The sequence below is a fragment of the Ursus americanus genome, chromosome 10 (genome assembly GCF_024610735.1).
Source record: "Ursus americanus isolate L20-20 chromosome 10, mUrsAme1.1.p, whole genome shotgun sequence".
Classification (NCBI taxonomy): Eukaryota; Metazoa; Chordata; class Mammalia; order Carnivora; family Ursidae; genus Ursus; species Ursus americanus.
In genome coordinates, this window is record NC_142136.1 from 52,925,426 (window position 1) to 52,949,723 (window position 24,298).

A 24,298-nucleotide genomic window follows, 5' to 3' on the forward strand; every position below is an offset into this window, starting at 1 on the left:
GCTAAAGAAATAAGCTCTCGTCTCCTTCACTATGTCTCTCCTTCCCTTACTGGCTTGAAACAACACAATGTCTAACTGAAGTTCAAACGACTTGCACCCCTACTTTGTCCAACCTTCACACTCCCCTTTCAAGATTTTGCTAGTCAAACTGTTTTAACTTTACCTGGAAAGAGCTGCCAAGTGACTTCAGTGATGTTAATACTCTAACATGAAAACACTGTTTTATCAACATTTTATATGCTTTATTGAAAGTTGACAAGTGCAACAGTTAAATACAGTGACACCTTACAACTGTGTAGAGAACATGCACAGAAACGTATGCATAGAACTACTATACAGGTAATATGCAGAAACCCCTACTGCGAAATTCATTTCATTAGCTAGAACGGATCATTTTTCAAAGTATTCAACCAGCTCAATCAAAAGACTGCAGTGAACAGGAATTTACTTCAAGATATTCAGCAACTAGAAGATTTCAGATTACACAAAGTGACTGACGGTGCCAAATTCTTAAAATTTCTTTAGGTGTGGTTTTCTTCGTGTAGCATTTTTATGTAGATCTCTATATAAAAGACAATCCACACCTCTTCAGACAGCCAATGAAACATCTAAATTTCAATCTGTACAACCTAAATAGTAGTTACAGTCCTCTATTGTACAAAATAGTTACACTACATACACAAATATACAATAAGCAAAACAACCTTCATGTAAGAGAGCCTAGGTCCCAGCTACCTGTCACCGTTTTAGTCACTCTAAGAGTTTCGTGTCATCCACTGTTTCAGAGAGAGGCACAGTAGTACTATTGTTTTATGGATTTTCGGTGACAGTCGTCAGTTTGTACGATGAACTACGTTTCCCCTCATCTTAGGTGAGACTATGCGTCAGTCTTTACTTTGACCTCCCTTTTAAGGTCCTCCTGGGGGAGAAGAGGAGAGAGGAAAGTCCAGTGGAGCCCCACTGCTTCAAACCCCATGAAGTACACTACGTGCAAGCAGGAGAGGACTCTCAGGAGCGGGGATGGGGAGCAGGGAAGGGATGGAAAGGCACACAGCTCCTCGGCATGAATGAAACCACTTCTCACATATCTGCCAAGCTGCATGAGGTCCCAGTATATCCATGCTAATTCTCTGATTAACCTTTAATTCACCCAACTAAGAAATTTCTTCAAGCCAAAAGCATATGAGTGTTTAATACTGGAAAAAAGAGACAATGGCATATGTCAGTCTCACTTCTCTTTCGCAGCGAGCAATGAAATGGGTGATTGTGGAGGCGGATCCCCCTAGTACATCTTCTCTGGTCTGTTCAGTTCAGACAGCAGCAGCCAGTTCTGCGGGGGCACAGGAGGCTACGCGGTTGGTCCTGAGCCCTGGGACGCTGGCTGGGCCGGGGGCTGTGTGGTCCCCTGTGGCTGTGTGGTGGCAGGGGGGGAGCCAGTCTGCAGCTGGGCCTGAAACTGGGCAAGCTGCTCAGGACTGGCCAGTGTCTTCAGCAGATTGTTTTCCTGCTCCAGCTGCGAATTTTTCTCTATTAGTTCTTTGATTTGCTCTTTCAGGACCTCCACTTCCTCTCTAACCGCATACATCAAATGGCTTTTCACCAGATCCTGAAAGGCAGAGGGAAAAAGAGGTTTAACTTATTACTTCCCAGATTCTGAATCTCTAACGCATTATTTTGCAAGATTCTCCATAACTATTAACATACCCTGCCTTTAGCTTACTTAACCCGCCCATGGAGCCATCTACTGAATACAACCACAACTGTACAAAATACTCAAGTTTAATGTATAAGGGGATCAGGCTTTTTAAAAGCCTATGCATTTTTCTGCGGCCGTTAGCCAGGGATGCACACACTCGCGTTTGCTACTCCAGACGGCAAAATGCACTGGGGTTCTGGAAGGCGGGGCGGGAGCCTGGCCGCCGGGATGTCCAGGCCCGCAGCAACGGTAGCCGCTTCCCCGCCCCCAAGTCCCTCCCTCCGCCCCCCGGACCGCCTCCCTCAGCACCGGCTGCAGCCAGTTCCTACAGAGTATGTTGCCGCATTTTCCTCCCTCCACCCCCACCCCCCCCTTTCGTGATTAAGCTGACATCACAGAAACCTGGGCAGACGTCGCAGCCAATGGGAGCTCGAGTTATTTATAGCTCCGAATTAAAGGTTCAGAGTTTGCCTAGCAACAGTGGGCAGAGAATCCCGTGAGAAGAGCCACAGGCGCTGCTCCAATAACAAAGAACAGCCAAGGCGGAAATAAAAAATAGGAGAAATCCAGGCATAGGCTGAGAAAGACAAAACTTTTCTCCGATTCTTCTTCATTGTGCAGTAGCCTACATCACTGAGGATCCGTTTGTAAAAGGTCTAGAAAGCCCTTGAGATCCCCACTCTGTACCCCTCCTTCCCTAGTAAACGGTAAGATTCCTAGTAAAGCCACATCGCTAGAGATGTGACCACGACCAAAGGACGCGCAGGGCAGAGCTTCCCTAACAATCCCCGAGCAAAAGGGGACACCTCTGCAAAAATCCCGACGTGGCGTGAAACCCGTCGGGAGGAGAGAACATTTAATACCCTCAGGGCCCCGTTCTCTCTCGGTAGCAGCCTTGGTATGTGGCTTCACGCGGGCCGAAAGGAGACAGTGCCGGCATTTCTAAACGTATGAAGAGCAATCATCGTTTAACTATGGATGCACTGGTTCCATCCCAATCTCGCTTTTCGTACTGTGCCCACATTTAGTACAAATGATTTTTCATCAGTACATACCATAGCTTGCTCGATTTTGTTGTCAATAGCTACCACACTTGCACCAGAGGAGCTGGAAAAGAGGGGGGGAAAATCGATAAATGGAATTTTTATAACATCCAAAACAAAAAAAAGGACTTCCCAATTCTGTGATGTTACTAGCATCATTTTTTGAACATTCTACACCACTATGTAATATATCCTCCTCCAGAAAACACCAGCCACTCTCTTACTAACGAATATCCAGACATTTCCCTATTTTAGTGAGCCACAAAAGGCTAAATTACATAATGTGGTAAAAGCTTGCTCTCTGGCCAGACCTGCGAAAAGAAGGCTATTCTAAACATTTCAAAAAACAACATCCATGTCACCGTAGTCTCTCGGCAATGGACAAAGGAATTCGCCCGGCTATCTTTCACCTGCATTATTAGAAGTATCTCACGAGTAAATTTAAAGAAACTATCCCAGCCGACATTTACCTATTGTCAAGTCTCACAGAGGCGTTTTCAGTCCCCAGCAAGGATGACAAGAAAGAAATTGAAAAATGTCTCAGTTGGTAAACTCCTAGATCCATCGCCACTGGTCTACACCATTGGGATTTCATGCAATTGCAGCCAAAAACACGCTCGCGGAAAAAAAAAGGGAATACCAGCAGCCTTGTTTGAGCTAGATTTAAAAAAATCTTCTAGCTTTCTGCAGCCCAGGGAGAAACGGAAAACAGCAGCCCTAATTTAAAGAAACCCGGCTTCTGGGGCTTGGCGATCCGGGGAAGATGCTGATCCCACCGCTGTGCGGAGAGGCCTCCCAGTACGACAGCCAGGCTCCACTAAGGCTATGGACCAAGACTCGAGATCGCCGCAGAATATATGGAGGCGAGAGCCGCGCCGATTGGCCAGCACCCCATTGGAACCTCCCCTTCTCCCTTCTCCGCCCTCCTCGAGCTTCCCTGCCTTCCCGCCCCCCACCCCCGCCCCCAGCCTCCCGATCGGATCCCACTCTTCGGGTGGGCTGACCCAGGCTGCAGGGGACCCGCAGAGCTGCGGGGCCACGGAGGCCTCCATAGTCTCGGAAAGCCGGACCACTGCTTCGGCGGAAAATGTCAAGGGTCCCTGAAAATACAATTGGGGCCCCGCACGTGCTTACGTTTAAGGGAGTCAGACCCCGTCCCAGGAGCTGCCTGTCCCCGTGGCTTCCAAACGGTGAAAGCTTCCTACTTGCAACCAGAACCGTCTGAGCTACTGGGCATGCCCAGTCCCACCGCTAAGACTTGGAAGGAGCTCCAGTGTCTCGATTTCAATTATCTAGTTCTTACAGGCAACAGTAATAGGAGGATTTTATAGGCAGGTTTATTTATAAGGATAATAACCGCACTGTAATAACACTTTTTAAAGAGGTAGTGAATTTTGGAGGGAAAAATCACATTTGCTTTCTGAGAAATACTACCTTTTCATGGATCTATTAATTACTTGTAGAAACAAAACAAAAACATTACATATTCTTTGCTAGGCATATATCTATTGAAGCAAAAAGGAACTCATCAGATGAAGAAATCAGGTAGATCTTCCCAAAACGTCCCTAGAGGCATAAGCCTTAAAATCATATCTCCCTCCTTCCATTTATAGCTATAAAACTCAATCCACAGGTTGAATCCTACATCGATCTATTTTCAGTAAGTTCCTAAAGCAAGTTTTTGGAAGTGGGTGGCAATTCCTTTAAGTCTCAACCCTATAAGTCTTCTTACATAAGGATTAAGTATTATAATGTATGTGTTTCATCCTGATGGCCATACTGACCAAGTAATTCCCTTCCCCAAACCAAAATCAAGAGATCTGGGTGTAAAAATGACTAGCCCATTGCTTATTTCCTCTATTAATTTAAAATATTTGCAAGGATACATCAATTGAGGCTACAATTTAATACACTAAAAATCTAAGGCTTTAAATTTGCTTGATTATTATAAATTCTATGGTTTGCAAGTCAATAGTTAAGCAAACTTAACCTCTACAATACTGCCCTCTAATGGCACAAGCCTATAAAACCACAAACAAAAAACTACAAATAGAGAAGACTTCTCTAATCCATAGGCAAGTTGTACCATCACAAATAATTTCAATATAAAATTTGACCACAGAACATATATCTGTAAATACTCTATTTACACACACACACACACACACACACACACACACACACACACACACACACACACACACAGTCTTTTCTCTCTCAAACAGGCATTCTCTCAATTTTGCATCCTTCAATCCTCAGCATCCTTTAATTTAGGACATTTTAATTGCCATCAAAGCCTTTCAGGCATTCTTTTAAGTCGACCCAGTGCTGCCCGGGAGCATTTGGTTCTAGAAATGGCCTAAAGGAATTAGGGAGCAAATCTGGCAAATGTGGTAGATGATGACAAGGACAATTAATTCTCTTTTGGGTTGAAAACATAAGTCTGACTATGAAGCAGTAACATTCTTTTTTATTTTAAGGGTCATAATATTCTCCAAATTTTAAGCCTTGGCTTTTGAATAACAATGTTTGTTAGCATATTTGTGATTTACAAAACTTGATATATATACTATCTCAGATGAAAGAAATTCATTTGAGGAAGGCACCCATTCTCAGTAACAAGAAACAGAGTAAGTGGAAGTTAAAAATCAGTAATTCGGAAACCAGGGATGTGTCCCTCTGCCTGTGAGTGCTAGACAGAATTATTATTTACTACACAATAGCTTCTATATTTTGAAAGTTGAAGTTACCACAAACTATCTGTGTAATTAAATCTATCTACATATTTTAGCTGAACTGCACAGGACAAATTATTCAAGAAAGCATCATCTTATACTGTAAAAAAAAAAAAGCTTAAAAAATAAAAAAAAAATTTTTTTAAGATTTTATTTATTTATTTGACAGAGAGAGAGACAGCCAGCGAGAGAGGGAACACAAGCAGGGGGAGTGGGAGAGGAAAAAGCAGTCTCTCAGAAGAGGAGCCTGATGTGGGGCTCGATCCCAGTACGCTGGGATCACGCCCTGAGCCGAAGGCAGACGCTTAACAACTGAGCCACCCAGGTGCCCCCAAAAATAAATTTTTAATGTCATATGAAGAAATAAATTTAAAATTCCCAGATGAAGTTTAAGATTACTAAATTAACTGAATTTTATTTATTCATGATGTTCTTGAACACAAAGAAACAAGCTGGTTATGCTTCCGTTTCACTTGTTTCAACAGATCACCATTGGATTAAGCTACAGAAGCCAATATAAGCCATCACAGTCTGTTTAACCCATATCTCTGCAGAGGGACATTATGGTCATCTCTAATATTTTGCTATTTTAAATAAAATTGCAAGAAATATCTTGTATGTACATCCTTGACCATTTGTCATGTATTTCTGGAGAATTTGCAGGGCCAGAGGATATAAGCCCCCCATCAAACTATTAGAAATCTATCGCTCTCATATACATAAACGTGCTAGATTCCTTTCAAACTAGATTTTTATATGCAGAATGGAAAGACAATTTGAAAAAGAAGGCAAATTAACTGGAAGAAAGCTCCACGGAGGGGAAACCCATGGGTCAAAAGTATTTGAGGCACAAAGTCACTAGAATTACTCTCAAAGATACTTCTCTTTGTAAGACAAAACGTCTATGAGTCTGGTGCCTACTCAGAGCTCAACAAAGACTAGCTGATAGGACAGGGAAAACACTGTGCCTCCCTAAAGGCATGGATGACAACAGCCATTGTGAGGCACTGGGCAGAGATCAGGTCTCACTCCAATGGAGACTCTGAAGCATAGGAAACAGCCCGAATATTATAGGTTGGCGTGTTTTTTGTTGTTGTTTTTATTTTTGTTTTGTTTTGCCTAAGAGCCTTTTACCTGGATTCCAATTCCATGCCCTCTGCACATTGGTAGCATGCATGCTAGGATATAAGAAGAGGAGCAAGGGCAGGCCCTGTGTTCCTTAATTCAGTAATGCGTGCTTTTCTACCAAACCTCATCTGACTTGGCCAATATAGGTACAGTTCGGATTCCACCACTCAAATAGGATAACCTGTTTCTCCCTCTGTCCAAACTCCTTGCAAATCTAAAGTGACTGCCAGGGAAGACACTAAAGTATATCACCCCATCCCTGAACAAATCTCGCGGTCCAGGAACCGCCAGCTCACTTGCCCTTTCCTAATTTACCCTTTCTCAGTCCTGGAATTAGGTTATGAGGTATTTCAAATAAAACACAGGACTTCCAATTAAAAGTGAATTGCAGATAAACAACAAATGTTTTGTGTTGGGTCCCACATACTGTCAGAAGAAGAAACAATTCCAAAGACATCAAAACAAAATTCAGCCATATTTGAAATATCCCTGATTTCTGTAGAAAAGTTGGAAGATAAAGATGAGAAAAACCTTCCAAAAAGTAGGATAAAAGAAAAAGAGATGGAATTGAGAAATAAACTAAAAGGATAAATCTAGGAGGTCCAATATCAGAATCGGATGATTCCAAAACCACAGAACAAAGAAATAATTAAAGAATTTCTCCTGAACTGAAGGGCACAAGTCTCCAGCATAAACGAGATGACCAAATGGCCACCACAATAAATGAAAAAAGCCCTGGGATGCCTGGGTGGCTAAGTTAGTTAAGCGTCTGCCCTCAGCTCAGTTCATGATCCCAGGGCCCTGGGATGGCATCCTTCATTGGGCTTCTTGCTCAGCGGGGAGCCTGCTTCTCCCTCTGCCTGCTGCTCCCCCTGCTTGTGCGTGCTCTCTCTCTCTCTGACAAATAAATACATAAAATCTTTTTTTAAAAACACAAAGAAAGCCCTACACCAAAGCATATCAGCATGAAAGTAAAGACCACTTGGAACAGAGAAAATCTTAAAAGCTTCCGAACAGAAAAAACAAGTTATAAACACAGGAAAAATAATCCGATGGTTTTTGCTGGCTGTCAGAGAACAATGGAGAAAATTGTGAGAGAAAACATTCTCATGTGGCCAAATCATCATGTAAGTGTAAAGGCAGAACAAAAACATTTTCAGATTTCAGACACCAAAATGGAAGAACAAATGAGGCAAAAGGGTTGAAATTTTTAGAAATAAAGAATACTGTATATTTCAAAAGGAAAAAAAGAGAGAGAAAAGGTGTAGGGAAACGTGAACCAGGGACTCAAATGCTGGAGAGAAGGGAGGGACTCAACAGGATGGTGGGGAAGGAACTCTCAGGATGACAGCTGCTAAGCAAGCCTGAGCAGCACCTGATCTGTAAGGGTGCAGAAAGATGGGAGTCGCTGGGAGGGAGGGCTTTGGTGGGTGCGAATAAACAGAGAGATGATCCAATACATCGGAGCATTTGCAGGGGGGGAGGGGAGCCACAGACAGGTGTAGGACACATCTAATGGAGCAACTGGATAAGTTCAAAGCAATTTTACAGGAAACAAAAGCAAGAAAATAACTAGTATGCTTGTCAATAAAATTTACATACTATATTAATTTTGAAATTTTTTACTGGTTTAACTTTAAAAAGGTAACTGCATTGGGAAGGTGGTGGGGAAAAAACCTGAGCCATAAGAATAGTTTAAAAGTGCTAAATCTGAATCTACGACAGCCTGATTATAAAATATCTAAAATTAAAAAAGAAATAACAGTATAAATAAATTACATAGACATGTGTAGGTATATATAAGAAAACAAAAATTTTTGGCTCTGAGGAATAGACAGGGGGACTGAAAAAAGGGGGAATATATATATATATATTTTTTTATTTTTTAATTTTTTTTCTATTCATTCTGTGTGATCTTTAGAGATGTAGATGTATTTTCTTAAAGTAAAAGAAAGAATGGGATGTGAGGAGGGTTCCTCTGCTCCCAGGCTGCAAATGAGTACTTATCAGCACAAGCAAGTGAGGAAACTACCAAGGCGAGGAAAGAGCCACCCAAAAGAAACATGCAGAAACAATTTTTGGAAATCACACAGGGTCAGGAATAGTTGGTGTTACCACCAGCCAGAGTAAAAACAAAACAAAAAACAACTTGTAAACACGGGGCATCACATATTCAGAAGGATACTGCCAGAGTCGTGGGGAAAAATTAGTTCTAGACTAAAGGGTGTTTTGGTCTTGTGCAAAGCATTTTAAAGGAAGCCTTGAAGATCAAACTGTTTCCAAGTAACTTAATTTTGTCCCAAAACAAAGCTCTAGGATATTAAATAAAATACAGTTAGCATCCAATAATTCACAGTGTCTGGAATCCAATGAAAAGTACCAGGCATACAAACGCAGGGAAATATAACTCATAACAAAGAAGAAAATCAATCAAAATGACCCAGATATGACAAAGATGATATAAATTATAGACAACGACATTAAAACAATTATTATAACCATATTTTATATGTTCAAGAAGATAGAGGGAAAATTAGCATATTAAGTAGAGGTATGGAAGGTATAATGAAATTCGATTTCTGAAGATGAAAAATAAAACATTTGAGAGGAAAATTACACTCCATGGGATTAACAGTAAATTAGGGCAGAATAAATACTAGTGATGTGTTAGCAATAGAAAGTATCCAAAATAAAACACAGGGAGGGGAAAAAAAACTGAAAAAAAGAACAAAACAAGAAAAAATACCATTGAACTGTGGGGCAATTTCAAGTAACCAAATATATCTTTAATGAAGTCCCTAAAGAAGAGAAGAGGGAAGGAGAGAGGAAAAATATTTGAAGAAATAATGGCAATTTGCCCCAAGTTTTATTAAAATAATAAATCCACAGATCCAAGAACTAAGCCTCAAGCGAGAGAATTGTGGAAAAACTGCAACAAGGGTGTGTAATAATCAGATGGCTTCCCACCAGTGATAATGAGAACATTTAACAGCAGCCCAAGAAAACAACTAGATTACACACAAAGCAACAAAGATAAGAATGCAGCCGACCTGTGGGTTGGAAACAGCTAGACAGAAGACAGTGTGGCAGTATTTTTAAAGTGCTAAAAGAAAAATTTCAAAACCCTGTCAACCTATAATTCTATGTCCAGTGAAAACACCTGTCAAAAACAAAGGTGAAATTCATTCTTCTACAGACATACAAAAGCTGCGAGGATTCATCACAGGCAGCCCTGCACTAGAAGAAATTTTAAAGTTCGCTCTTTGGACAGAAGGAAAATGATACCAGATGGAAATCTAAATCTACACAAAAGAATGAAGAATATCAGAAATGGTAACTACGCGGTTAAATACAAAAAAACTGTTCCCTAACTATCTCTTTTAAGAGATAAATAAGTGACTATTATTGACAGACTCATAGATAAGAGACAAATTCATAGATATGAGACTCATAGATATGAGGGGAGGGGTTGTGGGGACGGGTCAAAATAGATGAAGGGGATTAAGAGGTACAAACTTCCAGTTATAAAATAAATAAGTCATGGGGATGTACGGTGCAGCATAGGGAATACAGTCAATAATATTGTAGTAACTTTGTGTGGTGACAGATGGTTAGTAGACTTATCACTGAGATCATTTCATAAAGCATAAAAGTATCAAATCACTATGCTCTTCACCTGAAACAATTTTGTATGTCAACTGTACTTCAATTTAAAAAATTAAAATAAAAAAAGATGATTAACTGTTTAAGGCAGAAATAATAACCATGTATGGGGGGGCAACAACATATGTAGAAGTAAAAGGCAGGACAAAAATAGAACACAGGCCAGGAGGAGAGAATGAGCGTACTGCTGTACTGTTCTTACATTACTTGAAAATAGATTATTACAAGATGTGTGCTGCAAACTCTAAAACAATGACTGAAATAACTACAAAGATACAGCTAATAAGCCAATAAAGAAGATAAAGTGGAATCATAAGAAAATATACAATCTAAAATAAGATAGAATAAAAGGAGAAGGGGGATAAAGAACAGAATAAAAAAAAATACCATGATAGTAGACTTAAACCAACTATAGCAATAACCCATTAAATGTAAATGGTTCCAATTAAACACCTTAATTAAAAGGTAGAGGTTATCAGACTGAATTTTTAAAAAAAGCAAGACAAAACTATACGTTGCCTATAAGAAACTTACTTTAAGTATAAAGGCACAAATCGGTAAAATAAGAGGATGAAAGAAGATATTGTATGTTAACAATAACCAAAAGAATGCTGAAGTGGCTGTATTATTCAAAGTGCACTGCAGAGCAAAGATCATTTCATAATGAATAAAGGGTCAATTCATCAAGAGGTCATAAAAATCCTAAATGTTTGCACAGTGACAACAGAGCTTTAAAATACATGAAGCAAAAATTGATAGAATTGTAAGGAGTTTTCAATAATCTTCTCTCAATAACTGAAAGAAAAAATAAGCAGAAAATAAATAGAGACATAGAACACTTGAATAACACTGCCAACCACTTGACCTAATTTGTTTTTGCAGGACATTCCATCCAAAAACGAGAGAATACACATTCTTTTCAAGCACATGTGGAATTTTTTCCAAGATAGAGCATATTCTGAGCTATAAATCAAATTTTAATTAATTTTAAACGATTCACATCATACAAAGTAAATTCTCTGAGCATAATGGAATTAAAATAGAAATCAACTACAGAAAATTATCTGGAAAATCTCCAAATGTGTAGAAATAAAATAACACATATCTAAATAACTCATGGGTCAAAAAAGTAATCAAGAGAAAAATTAGAAAATATTTGAACTGAATGAAAATAAAAACATGGCATACCAAATTTATTTCAATAAATTTAACAACTTAGATGAAATGGACAAATTTCTAGAAAGACAATATCAAAACTCACTTGAGGAAAAACAGGTAACATAAATAGCGCTATGTCTTTTTTAAAAATTAATTTGTAGTTTAAAATCTTCCTACACACACACACACACACACACACACACACACAAAACCCTCAGGCACAGATAGATTCACGGGTGAATCCTACTAAACATTTAAGGAAGAAATAATACTAATTCTACACAAACTCTTTCAGAAAATTGAAGAGGAGAAAACACGTCCCAGCTTATTCTATGAGACCAGCATTTCCCTAATACTAAAATCAAAGGCATCATACAAGAAAAAATAAAATAAAAGGAAAACTACAGGCCAATAAACATAGATATAAAAATTCTTGACAAAATTTTAGCAAATTGAACCCAACTAGACATACAAAGGATAATAAATACATCCTGACCAAATGGCATTTATCCTGAGAATGCAAGGTAAACAGATGAAAATCAAGTAATGTGATTCACCCTATCAATAGACTAAAGAACAATTATAGGATCATCTCAATAGATGCAGAAGAAGCAACTGACAAAATCAACATCCATTCATGAAAAAACTTTCAGCAAAACAGGAACTAAAGGGATTTTCCTCAACCTGATAAAGGGCATCTATAAAACACATTCAGCTCAATCATACTTAATGGTAAAAGAATGAATACCTTTCCTTTAAGATTGTAATCAATCTGACCACTTCTATTCAATCCGATACTGAACTAATAGCCAGGCAATATGGCAAAAATAAATAAATACATAAGTAAATAAGTAGCATCCAGATTGGAAAGAAAAAAATATATCTATATTCACAGATGATTGTCTATGTACAAAATCCCAAAGAATCCACAAATAAATTACTAGAACTAACAAGAAACGTGTTTATAGGGGTCACGGAATAGAAGTTCAATATAGAAAAATCAATTGTATTTCTCTATATTGGCACAAACAAGTAAAATTTAGATTTTATAAAGTTCCATTTACGATAACATAAAAAACACATGAAATAAGTATAAAATCTAACAAAATATATATAAGATCTTTATGCTGAAACCTACAAAACATCATAAAAAGAACAAAAGGAAACCAAATAAAACAGTGAGATATACCATATTCGCCGACTGAAAGACTCACTATCATGATGTCAATTCCTCCTCCCCTTAAATAATGTATAGAATCAGTGTGGTCCCAATCAAAATTCCAGGAAGACCTTTTGTAGAAAATGATGAATTGATTCTAAAATTTACATGTAGGGACACCTGCGTGGCTCAGTAGCTTGAGCGTCTGCCTTTCCCTCAGGTTATGATCTCGGGGTGGTGGGATCAAGTCCCGCACCGGGCTCCTTGCTCAGCAGGGAGCCTGCTTCTCCCTTTGTCGCTCCCACTGCTTGTGCTCTGTTTCTGACAAATACATAAATAAAATCTTTAAAAAAAAAAAAATTCACTGTAAAGGCAAAGGAACTGGAATAACCAAAACAATTTTAGAAGAAAAAACGGAAGGACTAGTACTACCTTATCTCAAAACTTTCTGTAAATCTACTCTAATCAAGATAGTACGGTATTGGTGAAACAACAGATGTACACAGCAACAGAACAGAAGAGAGGGGTCAGAAGTAGACCCCATACATATGTAGCAAATTGATTCTCAACAAAGATGTAAAGGTGATTCAATGCAGAAAGACAATCTTCTCTAATAGTGCTAAAACAACTAGATTGCCACATACGAAATAAAATCAAACAAAAAACCCCAACTTGATCCATTACTCCCACCATATGAAACACTAACTTAAAATGGACCATAGAGCTAGGGGTGCCTGGGTGGCTCAGCCAGTTTAGCGACTGCCTATGGCTCAGGTCATGGTCTCCGGGTCCAGGGATCAAGCCCTGAGTTGGGCTCCCTGCTCAGTGAGGAGTCTGCTTCTCCCTTTCTCTCTAACCCTCTGCCCCACTTGCATTCTCTCTTGCTTGCTCTGCTCTCTCTCAAATAAATAAATAAATCTTTTTTAAAAGGTGGGGGGGGGGGGGGAGGACCATAGAATGAAATATAAAATCACAAACCATAAAACTTCTGCAAGAAAACATAGGAGAAATCTTTGGGACCCTGAATCAGGTAAAGATTTCTTAGCTATAACACCAAAAGTACACTCCATGAAAGCAAAAAGAAAAAAACAACCAATAAACTGGACTTTATCAAAATGAAGAATTTGTTTTTTTGAAAGGCATGTAAAATTTGTAAGAATGTAAAGACAAACTATAGACGGAATTAAATATTGCAAGTCACATATCTGATAAAGGAACCTATTATCCAGAATATACAAAGAACTCTCAAAACTCAATAGCAAGAAAACAACCCAATAAATAGACAAAAGACACTTCATCAAAGAAGATATATGAATTGTAAACAGGCACATGGAAAAATTGCTAAACACCATTAATCATTACAGAAACAAATTAAAACCATAGTGAGATACCATGGCACGCCTATTAGAATGGCTACATTAAAAAAAAAAATTAAACCTAAAAATGTCAGTTGTTGACAAGAATGCAGAGTGACTGAAATGTTCATATATTGATGGTGGGAATGCGAAATGTTACAACTATGCAAAATAGTTTAGCAGTTATTTATGAAGTTAAGCATACTTTCCATAAAACCCAATAACCCCAACCCAAGTTATTAAGGGAAAGGAAAATTTATGTTCTCACAAAAATCTGCCAATGAATGTTTTGAGTGGTTTTATCATAATCACTCAAAATTGGAAGCAACCCAAATGCCACTCAACTGGTTATACAAACCATGGTACATCTATACAATGGAATACTATTCAGCAATGAAATGAAATTAACTACTCACAATGAAATGAAAATACCTCAAAATGAATCTCAAATATATTACAGTAAGTGAAAGACGCCAGATTCAAAAGGCTGCTAAATATATGATTCTATTTATATAACATTCTAGAAAAGGCAAAACTATTAGGGATAGAAAACAGATCACAGATTGCCAAAGCTTTGGGGTAAAAGAGGGGAGGTTTTTGTGGGTAACAGAATTGGTTCTTGATGGCGGTGGCAGTACACCCACTATATTTGTCCAAACTTCTGTAACTATATGCTAAAAAGGGAAACTTTACTATATGTAAATTATCCTCAAAAATGAAAGAAAAAAAAAGTGGCTGCCTCCTGGGTAGCACACTGAGAAGAATGGGAGAAAAAGAAAGAGAAGAAAGAAAGAAAGAAAGAAAGAAAGAAAGAAAGAAAGAAAGAAAGAAAGAAAGAAAGAAAGGAAGAAAGGAAGTACTTAAACTTTTTTTATTAGTTCTATTTGATCTTTATACATGTACATATACTTTTTATTGTAGTAAACATAAAATTTACCAATGTAACCACTTCTAACTACGCAGTTCAGTAGTGCTAAATATATTCACACTGCTCTGTGAAGCACAACTTTTCATCTTGCACATCTAAACCTATACCCATTAAACAACTCTCCTTTATCCTCTCCCTCCAGCTCCGGTAACCACTATTCTACTGTTTCTATGAATATGACTACTTTAGATACCTGTATATATATATTATTTTGATTAAAAATATTTTAAAAATAAAAGCAAAAAAGAAAAAGCTACAAAAAGGTATAATCCAAGGACTTGAACACTTTCACTGAAGAGACCTAAAATGCCAACTTTATAACTAATTTCTCTATAATCATATGAAATGTATTATTGGGTTTGAATTTTAAACTATAATTTTACCTTGTTCTTAAAGCTGTAAGTTTGTTGGTGATTAATCTACAAGAGTTCTAATTCAGATATATTGATACTATTCCAAAATCCCACAGAGTTACATGTGTCATACAGTTCCGCAATCCTATAGTGTTAAAAAAAAAAAAAAAAAAAAAGGAAACACTGGGGCACCTGGGTGGCACAGTCGATTGAGCATCCAACTCTTGGTTTCAGCTCAAGTCGTGATCTTGGGGTCATGGGATTGAGCCCTTCCTCCGGCTCCATACTTGGTGGCGTGGAGTCTGCTTGAGATTTTCTCTCTCCTTCCCTCTTCCTCTGCCCTTCCCACTCGTGCTTTCTCTCACACTCTCTTTCTCTTAAATAAATAAATCTTAAAAATAAAAAATAAATACTTGCTTTTGAGTGTGAGAACTTCAAAAACCCTAACCAAATGTAATAAAACTTAAATAAAATCTTTTATATTTATTTATATATTTTAAATATATTTATATATATTGGGGCACCTAACTAGCTCAGTCACTGGAGTGTGCGACTCTTGATCTTGGGGTTGAGTTTGAGCCAGCCCTATGCTGGGTGTAGAGATTACGTAAAAAAAAATAAAATCTTTTAAAAATAAATTCTTAAAAAAACAATTTAAAAGTCATGGGGCACCTGAGTGCCTGAGAGGTTAAGTTACTGACTCTTGATTTCGGCTCAGGTCATGATCTCAGGCATGTAAGACTGAGCCCCATGTCAGGCTCTGTGCTCAGCAGAGAGTCTGAGATTCTCTCTTTCCCTCTCCATCTGCCCCTTCCTCCCTCCTGCCCCTCAGTGTGCATGCTCTCTCTCTCTCTAAAGTAAATAAATCTTTGGGGTGCCTGGATGGCTCAGTCAGTTAAGCCTGCCTTTGGCTCAGGTCATAATCCTAGGGTCCTGGGATGGAGTCCCTCATTGGGCTCCTTGCTCAGCAGGGAGCCTGCTTCTCCCTCTGCCCCTCCCCCTGCTTGTGCATGCGCTCTCTCTCTCTCTCTCTGTCAAATAAATAAATAATCTTTTTAAAAAAATAAAATAAATGCACCTTTAAAAATACACAAAAAATTTTAAAAATCAATGTCATTAAAAAGATCTTTTACTTATACACATATATAAGACCCTCTATAAGTATATTATTTTCTGTATTTTTCTGTATATTTTCTTTCTAAACATTAATGATTACTTTTAAATTATTGTTATAATTCTAGAAAACAATCTCCCATGCATATACCTCTATTTCTTTGCCTTATTTAACATAACTACAAATTCCAAAAGAATGCTCACATCCTAAAAAGACTCAATGTCTTTAAGCAATAGGATTCAAATGGGCAGCATTCTTTTTTTTCTTTTTTATCTGTGACAATAAGGTCCTCAAACTCAAATTTCTTCATAAATTATCACTTTTCCTAATAATGATAGATTATGAAAATCAGGAGGCACAAGTAAAAAGGGCGTCTCAGATTTAGAAGCCAGATGATACTCTATATAAAACATCTGAAGAAGTAAAAAGTTGTCCTGATTACGATTTTCTATTTCAAGAACCTCATGCTAGTCTCCTATCAAAAACGAATACCATTCCTACTTTACTTTTGCACAACTATGGAAAATAGATACTTCGATCTCTTCTTTTACTTTTTAAAAATAACTAGTTACTTTAAGCCACATTTTCATGTAAATTCCAGAAGATATCAACAATCAGCAGTACAGGAAGAAGGGCCAGTAGGAGGTGGATTAACCATTATTCTATGCATACAGAAACACTTAGGGCCATTAGAGTCAGTCCTTTGGTGACCCTAAAACAATCAGATAAAGCTCAACTGAAGAGTTTTATTTACAAAGGTTAATGTAAATTCAAGGGTATTACACGGCTACTGAATTTCTAATGCACTACAGACTTCAGTAAGCATTAACAAATTGGAAAGGTAACTCTGTATGCTGGGGACACATTGCATGTTTAATAAGTACCTTCTGCTCTGATCAAAGGACACATTTCCATATTATGGTCTCTGAACTCCAGCTCTGTGACTTCAAAGGGCCTGAGGGTTTCTTAAATTGGTCTATTCAGTATTCTAGAACTGAAATGGACCTTAGAGGTCGTATAGTTCGAATTTCCTTTTTCCTGTAGGTTTAGAAATGAAAGCTCAAAGACATTGTCAGTTTTGTCCAGGGTTTATCTACTTAATTGTAGGATGAGGCATAAAACCAACTTTTGATTCAATATATTGTCTTCTAGACCTGCAGAACAGGAATTCTAAATCGATACATACTTTCATATTCATATACATGTTTATTTATATATTATATATTTGTATATATATACACACACTATATATTATATAGTTCATACACACACACACATATATATATATAAACTAAGGAATATGAGAGCTGGAAGAGTATAGAGATGGCAAACCCCGATTACTGGGTCTCCAGGCCTCATCCTGAGTAAAGATCTTGGGCTCTTGGAGAGAGCCGGCCCTCTCAAGCTCTGGTTGTATTATATTATGATACCAGAGACGCTGACAGGCATTCAGGCCAGCCCAGTGCCAGTGAGTACCACCATCTCCAGAGGTGCTCCCCAGTCCCCAGGAAGAGGTCCTGGCCATGAGGGGGGTCATCAGACACACTGACACAGCCTACTTACAGGCATATTACTTTGTGAACACGACTAAGAATGATTTTTAAACTGTGCTTTCCTAAGCCCTGGTAGTTCCTTGGAGAGTCCTCAAGAGCAGTAAGGCCAAAGGGAGCCCAACTGGACCAGAGAGAATGAAGCAGGCTGCATTCTCCGGTCCTGTGGCCAGCGACAAGAGGACTAAGTGGCCTTCACAGCACGTCACTCTGAAAACAGATGTTACTCTTAGTGGTCATCACCTGGGATCTCCTTCCCATTTCTTACCCAGAACAAGATTCTGACATTAGCATGTTTTCCTCTCTTCACAATTAAGTAAGACAATATAATAAAAAAAAAAAAATAATTACTAAGTGGACTACAAAGGTCAGTGGAGTGGGAAATACATAATTTGTAATGATTTATAATTTTTTGTAATGGATAGTTGTATAAACAACAATAAAAAATTTGTACTTTACAATGATTTACAAATATACAAGTATTTCAACTTATTGCCGACTACCACAAAAGAAGTGGCCACTCTGATATATCTTAGCTAAGATACAAACTAGAATAAAATAATTTCTTATACATTAGTTCTTCAGGTATTCCTTTTCATTTATTCATATTTATTCGGCACTAAGCACCCATGAGAGGCCAGAAACTTTATATTTGGCACTAAAATTATTAAGATGAATAAGTCAGATTCCCTGCTTTCAGTGACCTGGGGGTAGCTGGTGGCAGGGAGAAGACATGTGATAACTGGTATCATTTGGGTTTATAAAAAGAATGGTGGTTAGAAGGAGGCCAGAGACATTTCAGAGAGCAGAAGACTGCCTCTGGGCCTTGAAACACAAGTAGGAGTCGTGCAGTCAGACCACAAAGTACAAAGAAAATGAGAACACTCCACGAAAAGGACACAGCCAGGTAAAACTAGGGTCGTAAAGCAGCAGGCTGAGTGTGCAACCTATCAGCTGAGTGTGGTGAGAGAGTAGGAAGCTGGGGGTTAGTGGTGGGAGGTGTAGAGAGAAGCAGAAAGTTAACAAGCTGAAGACAGGCTGGGGCCTTATGGGCCACAAGATGGAGACTGGTCTTTAATCTGAGAGCATGGGGGTCCGCACAAAAGGGTTTCAGCAGGCAAGCGATGCAACGGCATCTGGGTTTTAGCAAGGCCCCCCGGACCACAGTGTACAAGGTGAAAGGAGATGGGACTTGCCGTGAAAGAACGGAAATCGTGAGGGCCAGAATCACGAGGGCAGACAGAAAGAAGAGGAGATGAATGCAAAAGGTATTTGGGAGATGGAAGGGACAGGACTGCCGTGTGGGAGGTAAGGGAGGCCCACACATCAGTCCTGTCCATTCCATCGCCGAGGTCCCAGGCTTCTGGATTATGTGAATGGGTGTAAGGTGATGACATTCACCAGGGTGACACTGAGGTTGGACGCTCGTTCTGGAAAATGACATTGATGGGACACCGCAGGCAGTGGAAAACATGGCTTTGGCATTTCAGTGAGATCTGGCTTGAGGAAAATATTTGGATGCTGTGGAAGTGGATGAGATTACCTCAGGAATGGATATGGGAAAGAGATGGTGGGACTAAGGGGCTGCACACCGTTGGGGCAGTCATTTGACACAGCAAAGACATCCAGGTTTTCTGTGGACCTAGTGGACACCACAGAAGATAACTAGGCTTGAGCCATGTGGCAAGACCCCTGTCTGGGAGGGCACTGGATAAAGAGACCAGGAAGCAAGAGGGTGAAGGTGGTTTGACTGTGGAGGGGGCTGGGAATGAACCACCAAACTTGTCTCATGAGGGAGTTTGCATGTGAATGCCTCGCAGGAAGAGCCAACAGTCAGTCAGAGGTAGACAGAAAAGCAGCTTCAACCAGCACAGAGAAGCGGGACCAGGCAACAGCCTTTTGCCTCTCTGAGCTCTCTATCCCCCAAAGCTAGGGCACTACTTACTGAGGAGAGAAGGGAAGCACGTGAGAGCCAAACAACACCCCCCCCAAAAAGGTGCCATAACCCAGACGAAGATTCTTTTCCTTTTGGGGGTGAGAGTGGACAGAGAAGAGAACTCTGATTCTGACATGACAGTCAAGTTTCCAAATGTGAAGAACTGAGTTTTAAAAAACTGTGACTGCTGGGGCACCTGGGTGGCTTAGCTGGTTAAGCAGCTGACTCTTGCTTTCGGCTCAGGTCATGATCTCAGGATTGGGAGATGGAGGCCCGTGTCGGGCTCCACACTGCATGTGGAACCTGCTTGGGAGTCTCTCTCCCCCTCGCCCTCTGCCCCTCCCGCCCTCTCTCTAAAAAATTAATTTTTAAAAAACTGTGACTGACCAACATTTACTGAGAAGTGATGGAAGTACACTGATACACTGATAAGGAAGCCAGCTACCAGCATGAAAGAGAGATTCAACAGACACAATTAGCAGTTATTTGAAGAAATAAAGCCAAACCTTACATGTTTATTCTCCCCAGGGAGTGAGACACCTCAGTAAATAGTTATAGAGGGAGATCCAGAAGAATACAGCATAAAGCCAGCCGTGAAGGGGCAACTAGAAGACGAGGCCATGTCTCTGAAGGGACTGGCAAGAACTAGGTGAGCTACAGGGGGAGAACCCTTATGTTGGGGCCTGTTGGGGCCACCACAGGTCCATATCACACCCACAGATCACAAACACAATAGCCATGAAGTCTGACCAAGGAGAGCACTGCAAGGTCTGAGGAAGGGATATCCATCTTCTCCCTCTCCCCAGCCCCACACCAAGGAAGCTTGCTCAGGGAAGTGGGGAAGGGGTTGATAGATAGGGGAACAGACCAGGCCCCCCTGCATCTCCATTCCAAACTGCTAGAGACAAAAGCTTAGCCTGGCTTGGCAGAAGTGGACAGCTTTGAAGCAAATATGATATAAAGTCATTAAATAATAAAACTAAGTCTTAAGAATCCAAAGTTCCTTAAACAGTAAGTCAGAAAACTAACTTTAGTTGTAGAACTAAAGTGAGATACTGTGAAGCAGACCCATTAAACAGCAAAAACGAGGAGCTTGCAAAGGGCAAAGCTGGTACGATTATTAGAAAAATAAAACCACCACATATTCATACCCTGGAAAGTTGAGACTTCTCAATCAACTGGTTATATGTGCATTTTCTTATTTAAGCCTTACAACAACTGTGAGGTAGTAGGTACCCTTGTTTTATTCACTTAAAGAAAAAATGAAAACACTGAGGCTTAGAGCAGCCAAACTTGCCCAAGGTAACATCATACTTAAACATATTCCAGTCAGTGGGTGCTGGTATAGAGCACGACTCCACTACCACACAGAACCAAAAGGTGGGCAGTTCCTAGACACCCCAGAAATGCATGGTTAATTTAGTAAAAAACTTACACCTGTCCTTAAAGTCATAAAGGTTACTTGTAGTCATTATGGTTAGACACTTTGGGATAATTTATATCTTAAACATACTGATTTATCAGACTTCAACTTGTGTTTCTAATAAAAAGGAATGGTCTTAATAGGCTTTAACGGTTTTGTAATTGGTTTGAAGGCAAAGTAAAAACACAAAATGATTTCTCTAATTTAGTCTAATGTGGGAAATTTAAAAATCCCTCATTCTAATATACAAATTAAATACTACATATATTTTTAAAATTCAGTGATATTATTTTGAATAAAACAAGATGTTTTGTAAAAGTCATTACAATGGTGTCAGTGACAAAGCATAATTCCCATCATTTACCCCAAGTCTGAATAATTCGGCATAAATTACATAAAACTAAATATTTCAAATAGACACTGTGAGTAAAAGCAGAGTTAATTAAAAACAACTCTTCCTTTAATAAATGGAAGGGACACCAATTAGGTTAATATTAAGGGACTTTTAAAAAATCAATTATCTTACCTAATCAAGTATTTAAAGTATACAAAATACAAGTAACGCTTATGAAGCATAACAGTAGAACAAACACCCACAAACCCACTACCAAACTAAGATCGTGATCAATGCCACTGAAAGCCCTGGGTGCTCCCACTGCCCCGGCCCCACTCAGAGGGCAATACTTCCCTAGCCTGAAAGCGTACAAAGTGTCATTCCCATTAGTTACTAGGTTTACTGTCTGCCTCCTTGCACTAGAAGGTTGGGGAGGGTAGGGACTTACTGTTTTATTGACCAGCGTGTCCCAAACACCTGGATCAGAACCTAGTATATAGAAAACGCTCAATATGGTGTTACTGAATGAAGGAAAATGAACAGTAATAATAATCATAATGATAATAATAGTAGCAAACACTTAATCGTACTTAGGACTCTTTAATCCCTAGTCCAAGCCCATTCCATGTAACTCATTTATCCTCCCAACAGCTCTCTCATCTAGGTACCATTACTGTCCTCCTTCATATAGATGAGGAAACTGAGGCACAAAGGAGTTGTGGTACTTGATTAAGGCCATACTTATCACCACTAGGAAAAGCAAAAAATATTTCTGCAGTATTAACATAACAGATAACACCATATTTTGTAATCCCCAGAGTCTTGAAAGACTGGTTATCACTGGAATATGGAAACAGTTGAAAAAGTGGAGAAAATCCAACAAACATACACTGAACTCCTGCTCTGTGCCCGGCACTGGGGGTTCAGCAGTGAACAAAATCCCTGCCCTCATGGAACCTACGTTCAGGTGGGCTTAAAGCACACGCACAGGACACAAGGTAGTGATGGTGCGGGGAGACAAACTGCAGAATGGAAGCAGGCACACGCAGTATCAGAGAGGGGTAAGCTTTAGACAAAGTTGTCAAGGAAGGCCTCCCTGAGAAAGCATGTTTTGAGTAAAGACCTGCAGGAAATGAAGGAATTAATCATGGGAGAACTTTTCAAACGGAAAGAACAGTTAAGAGACATGCTCCTCTGATAGTCAAGAGTCCCAATAAGGTCAAGGTAGCCATGAAGCACCACAGGAACATGCAGTGAGCAATATATGATGCAGGAGATTACCCGTGCTTCGGCTTCTTGTCCTTTTCCTCTGGGTGGAGAATGTTTACTAAGATCAGAATCATGATACACAGTGCATTTAAGAAGCTCTGCTGTGCACTTAATAGCAATATAGTAATAGGTCTTATATTGCACTTTGTATTCCCCTAGTTTCTTCAAAGATTAGTTTGGGGCACTTTTCACTTGTCAATAACAACTCAATCTTTTCCTGTGTGTGAGTATAAATAAATAATGCCCTCTGTAGAATCATCGGCCTATAAAGTTCAAGCACTAGATAGGCAATGATAGCTCTTTTCTGAGCCTTGGTTTGCACAGTTTCATGAAACCATGAGAAACTTACAGAGAATTTACTTTCTTCTACAACAAAGCTGTTTAAAACTACTTCTGAGTAAAAGTAGTGGATAAAACACGCGCATTTTATCTGTTTCCACCAACAAACCATGAAGGAGATAGAGAATCCAGTTTAAACACACAAGGGTAGAAAAGATAGGACAGACGTCAATTTCAACAGTTTGGGGGACTGGAAAAAAAAAGATGGTTTAATTCATTCAGCTGGAAATTAAGCAAGCCCTAAAGGAAGTCCAGGAAGATAGCTGATATGTATTAAAGAACTCAATACTCTAAATCACATGCTTCTCAAAGTGCACCATGCAAGTCACATGAGAGTCTGTATGAAACACAGACCTTATCCCACCCCAATCTCACACAGCTGAACAACCGAGCAAGAGCCATCCTCTAACATAACCAACACTCAGAAAAAAGGAACCTGGAGAAAATGGGGGGAGTACAGGGGAAGGAGGAAACTTTAAAGATCCTAAAAGGCATGGATATAATGATAGCAGGAAGACAACAATAGGACACCAAAAGGAGCTCTTGGAAATCAAAAAATGGGTATCATGAGAGCGCAATGAAAATTCACCAGAATAAATGGAAAGCAAAGTTGAAGAAATATCTCAGAACTAAAACAAAATACCAAAGAAGGAAAAATAGGAAGGAAAAGAAAGAATAGCAGTTTAGAAGGGCTTACATCTGAATGATAGGAATTTCAGCAACAGAGAATATGGAGGGGAGCAAAGTATCATAAAATAATTTGAGAAAATTTCCTAAAACTATAGATCATGCTTTTCTTTTTTTAATTAAAAGAGCCTATCAAGTACAATTTGTTCTGTTTGAAAGCTTGTTTGGAAAACACGAATTTGTTCCAAAACAACTTAAGTATGTTAAAGAACAATTTGAGTATAATGCACACTTCAATTTTTGCTTATGCTTAGGTCTTCAAGAAATATGAGGTAGGGGGCACCTGGGTGGCACAGTCGTTGAGCGTCTGCCTTCGGCTCAGGGCATGATCCCAGGGTCCTGGGATCGAGCCCCACATCGGGCTCCTCCGCTGGGAGCCTGCTTCTTCCTCTCCCACTGCCCCTGCTTGTGTTCCCTCTCTCCCTGGC

At 39.3% G+C, this 24,298-nt stretch overlaps 1 protein-coding gene across 2 annotated transcripts in view; it reads right to left on the reverse strand.

Moving 5' to 3' along the window:
• Nucleotides 1–220: 220 nt before the first annotated feature.
• The window catches only part of TSC22D1 (TSC22 domain family member 1), a 131,180-nt gene continuing 107,102 nt past the window's right edge, over nucleotides 221–24,298 (reverse strand). The window contains exons 1-3 of one of the 2 annotated variants that reach the window (XM_045796772.2): nucleotides 3,210–3,585; nucleotides 2,752–2,803; nucleotides 221–1,606 (exon numbers count right to left, since the gene is read on the reverse strand). In XM_045796772.2, the coding sequence (XP_045652728.1) occupies nucleotides 1,349–1,606; nucleotides 2,752–2,803; nucleotides 3,210–3,334 (435 nt within the window). In that variant the 5' untranslated portion in view covers nucleotides 3,335–3,585 and the 3' untranslated portion in view covers nucleotides 221–1,348. Of the gene's footprint in view, nucleotides 1,607–2,751; nucleotides 2,804–3,209; nucleotides 3,586–24,298 lie in introns of those variants that run through there. The other variant, XM_045796770.2, reaches the window with a different exon arrangement.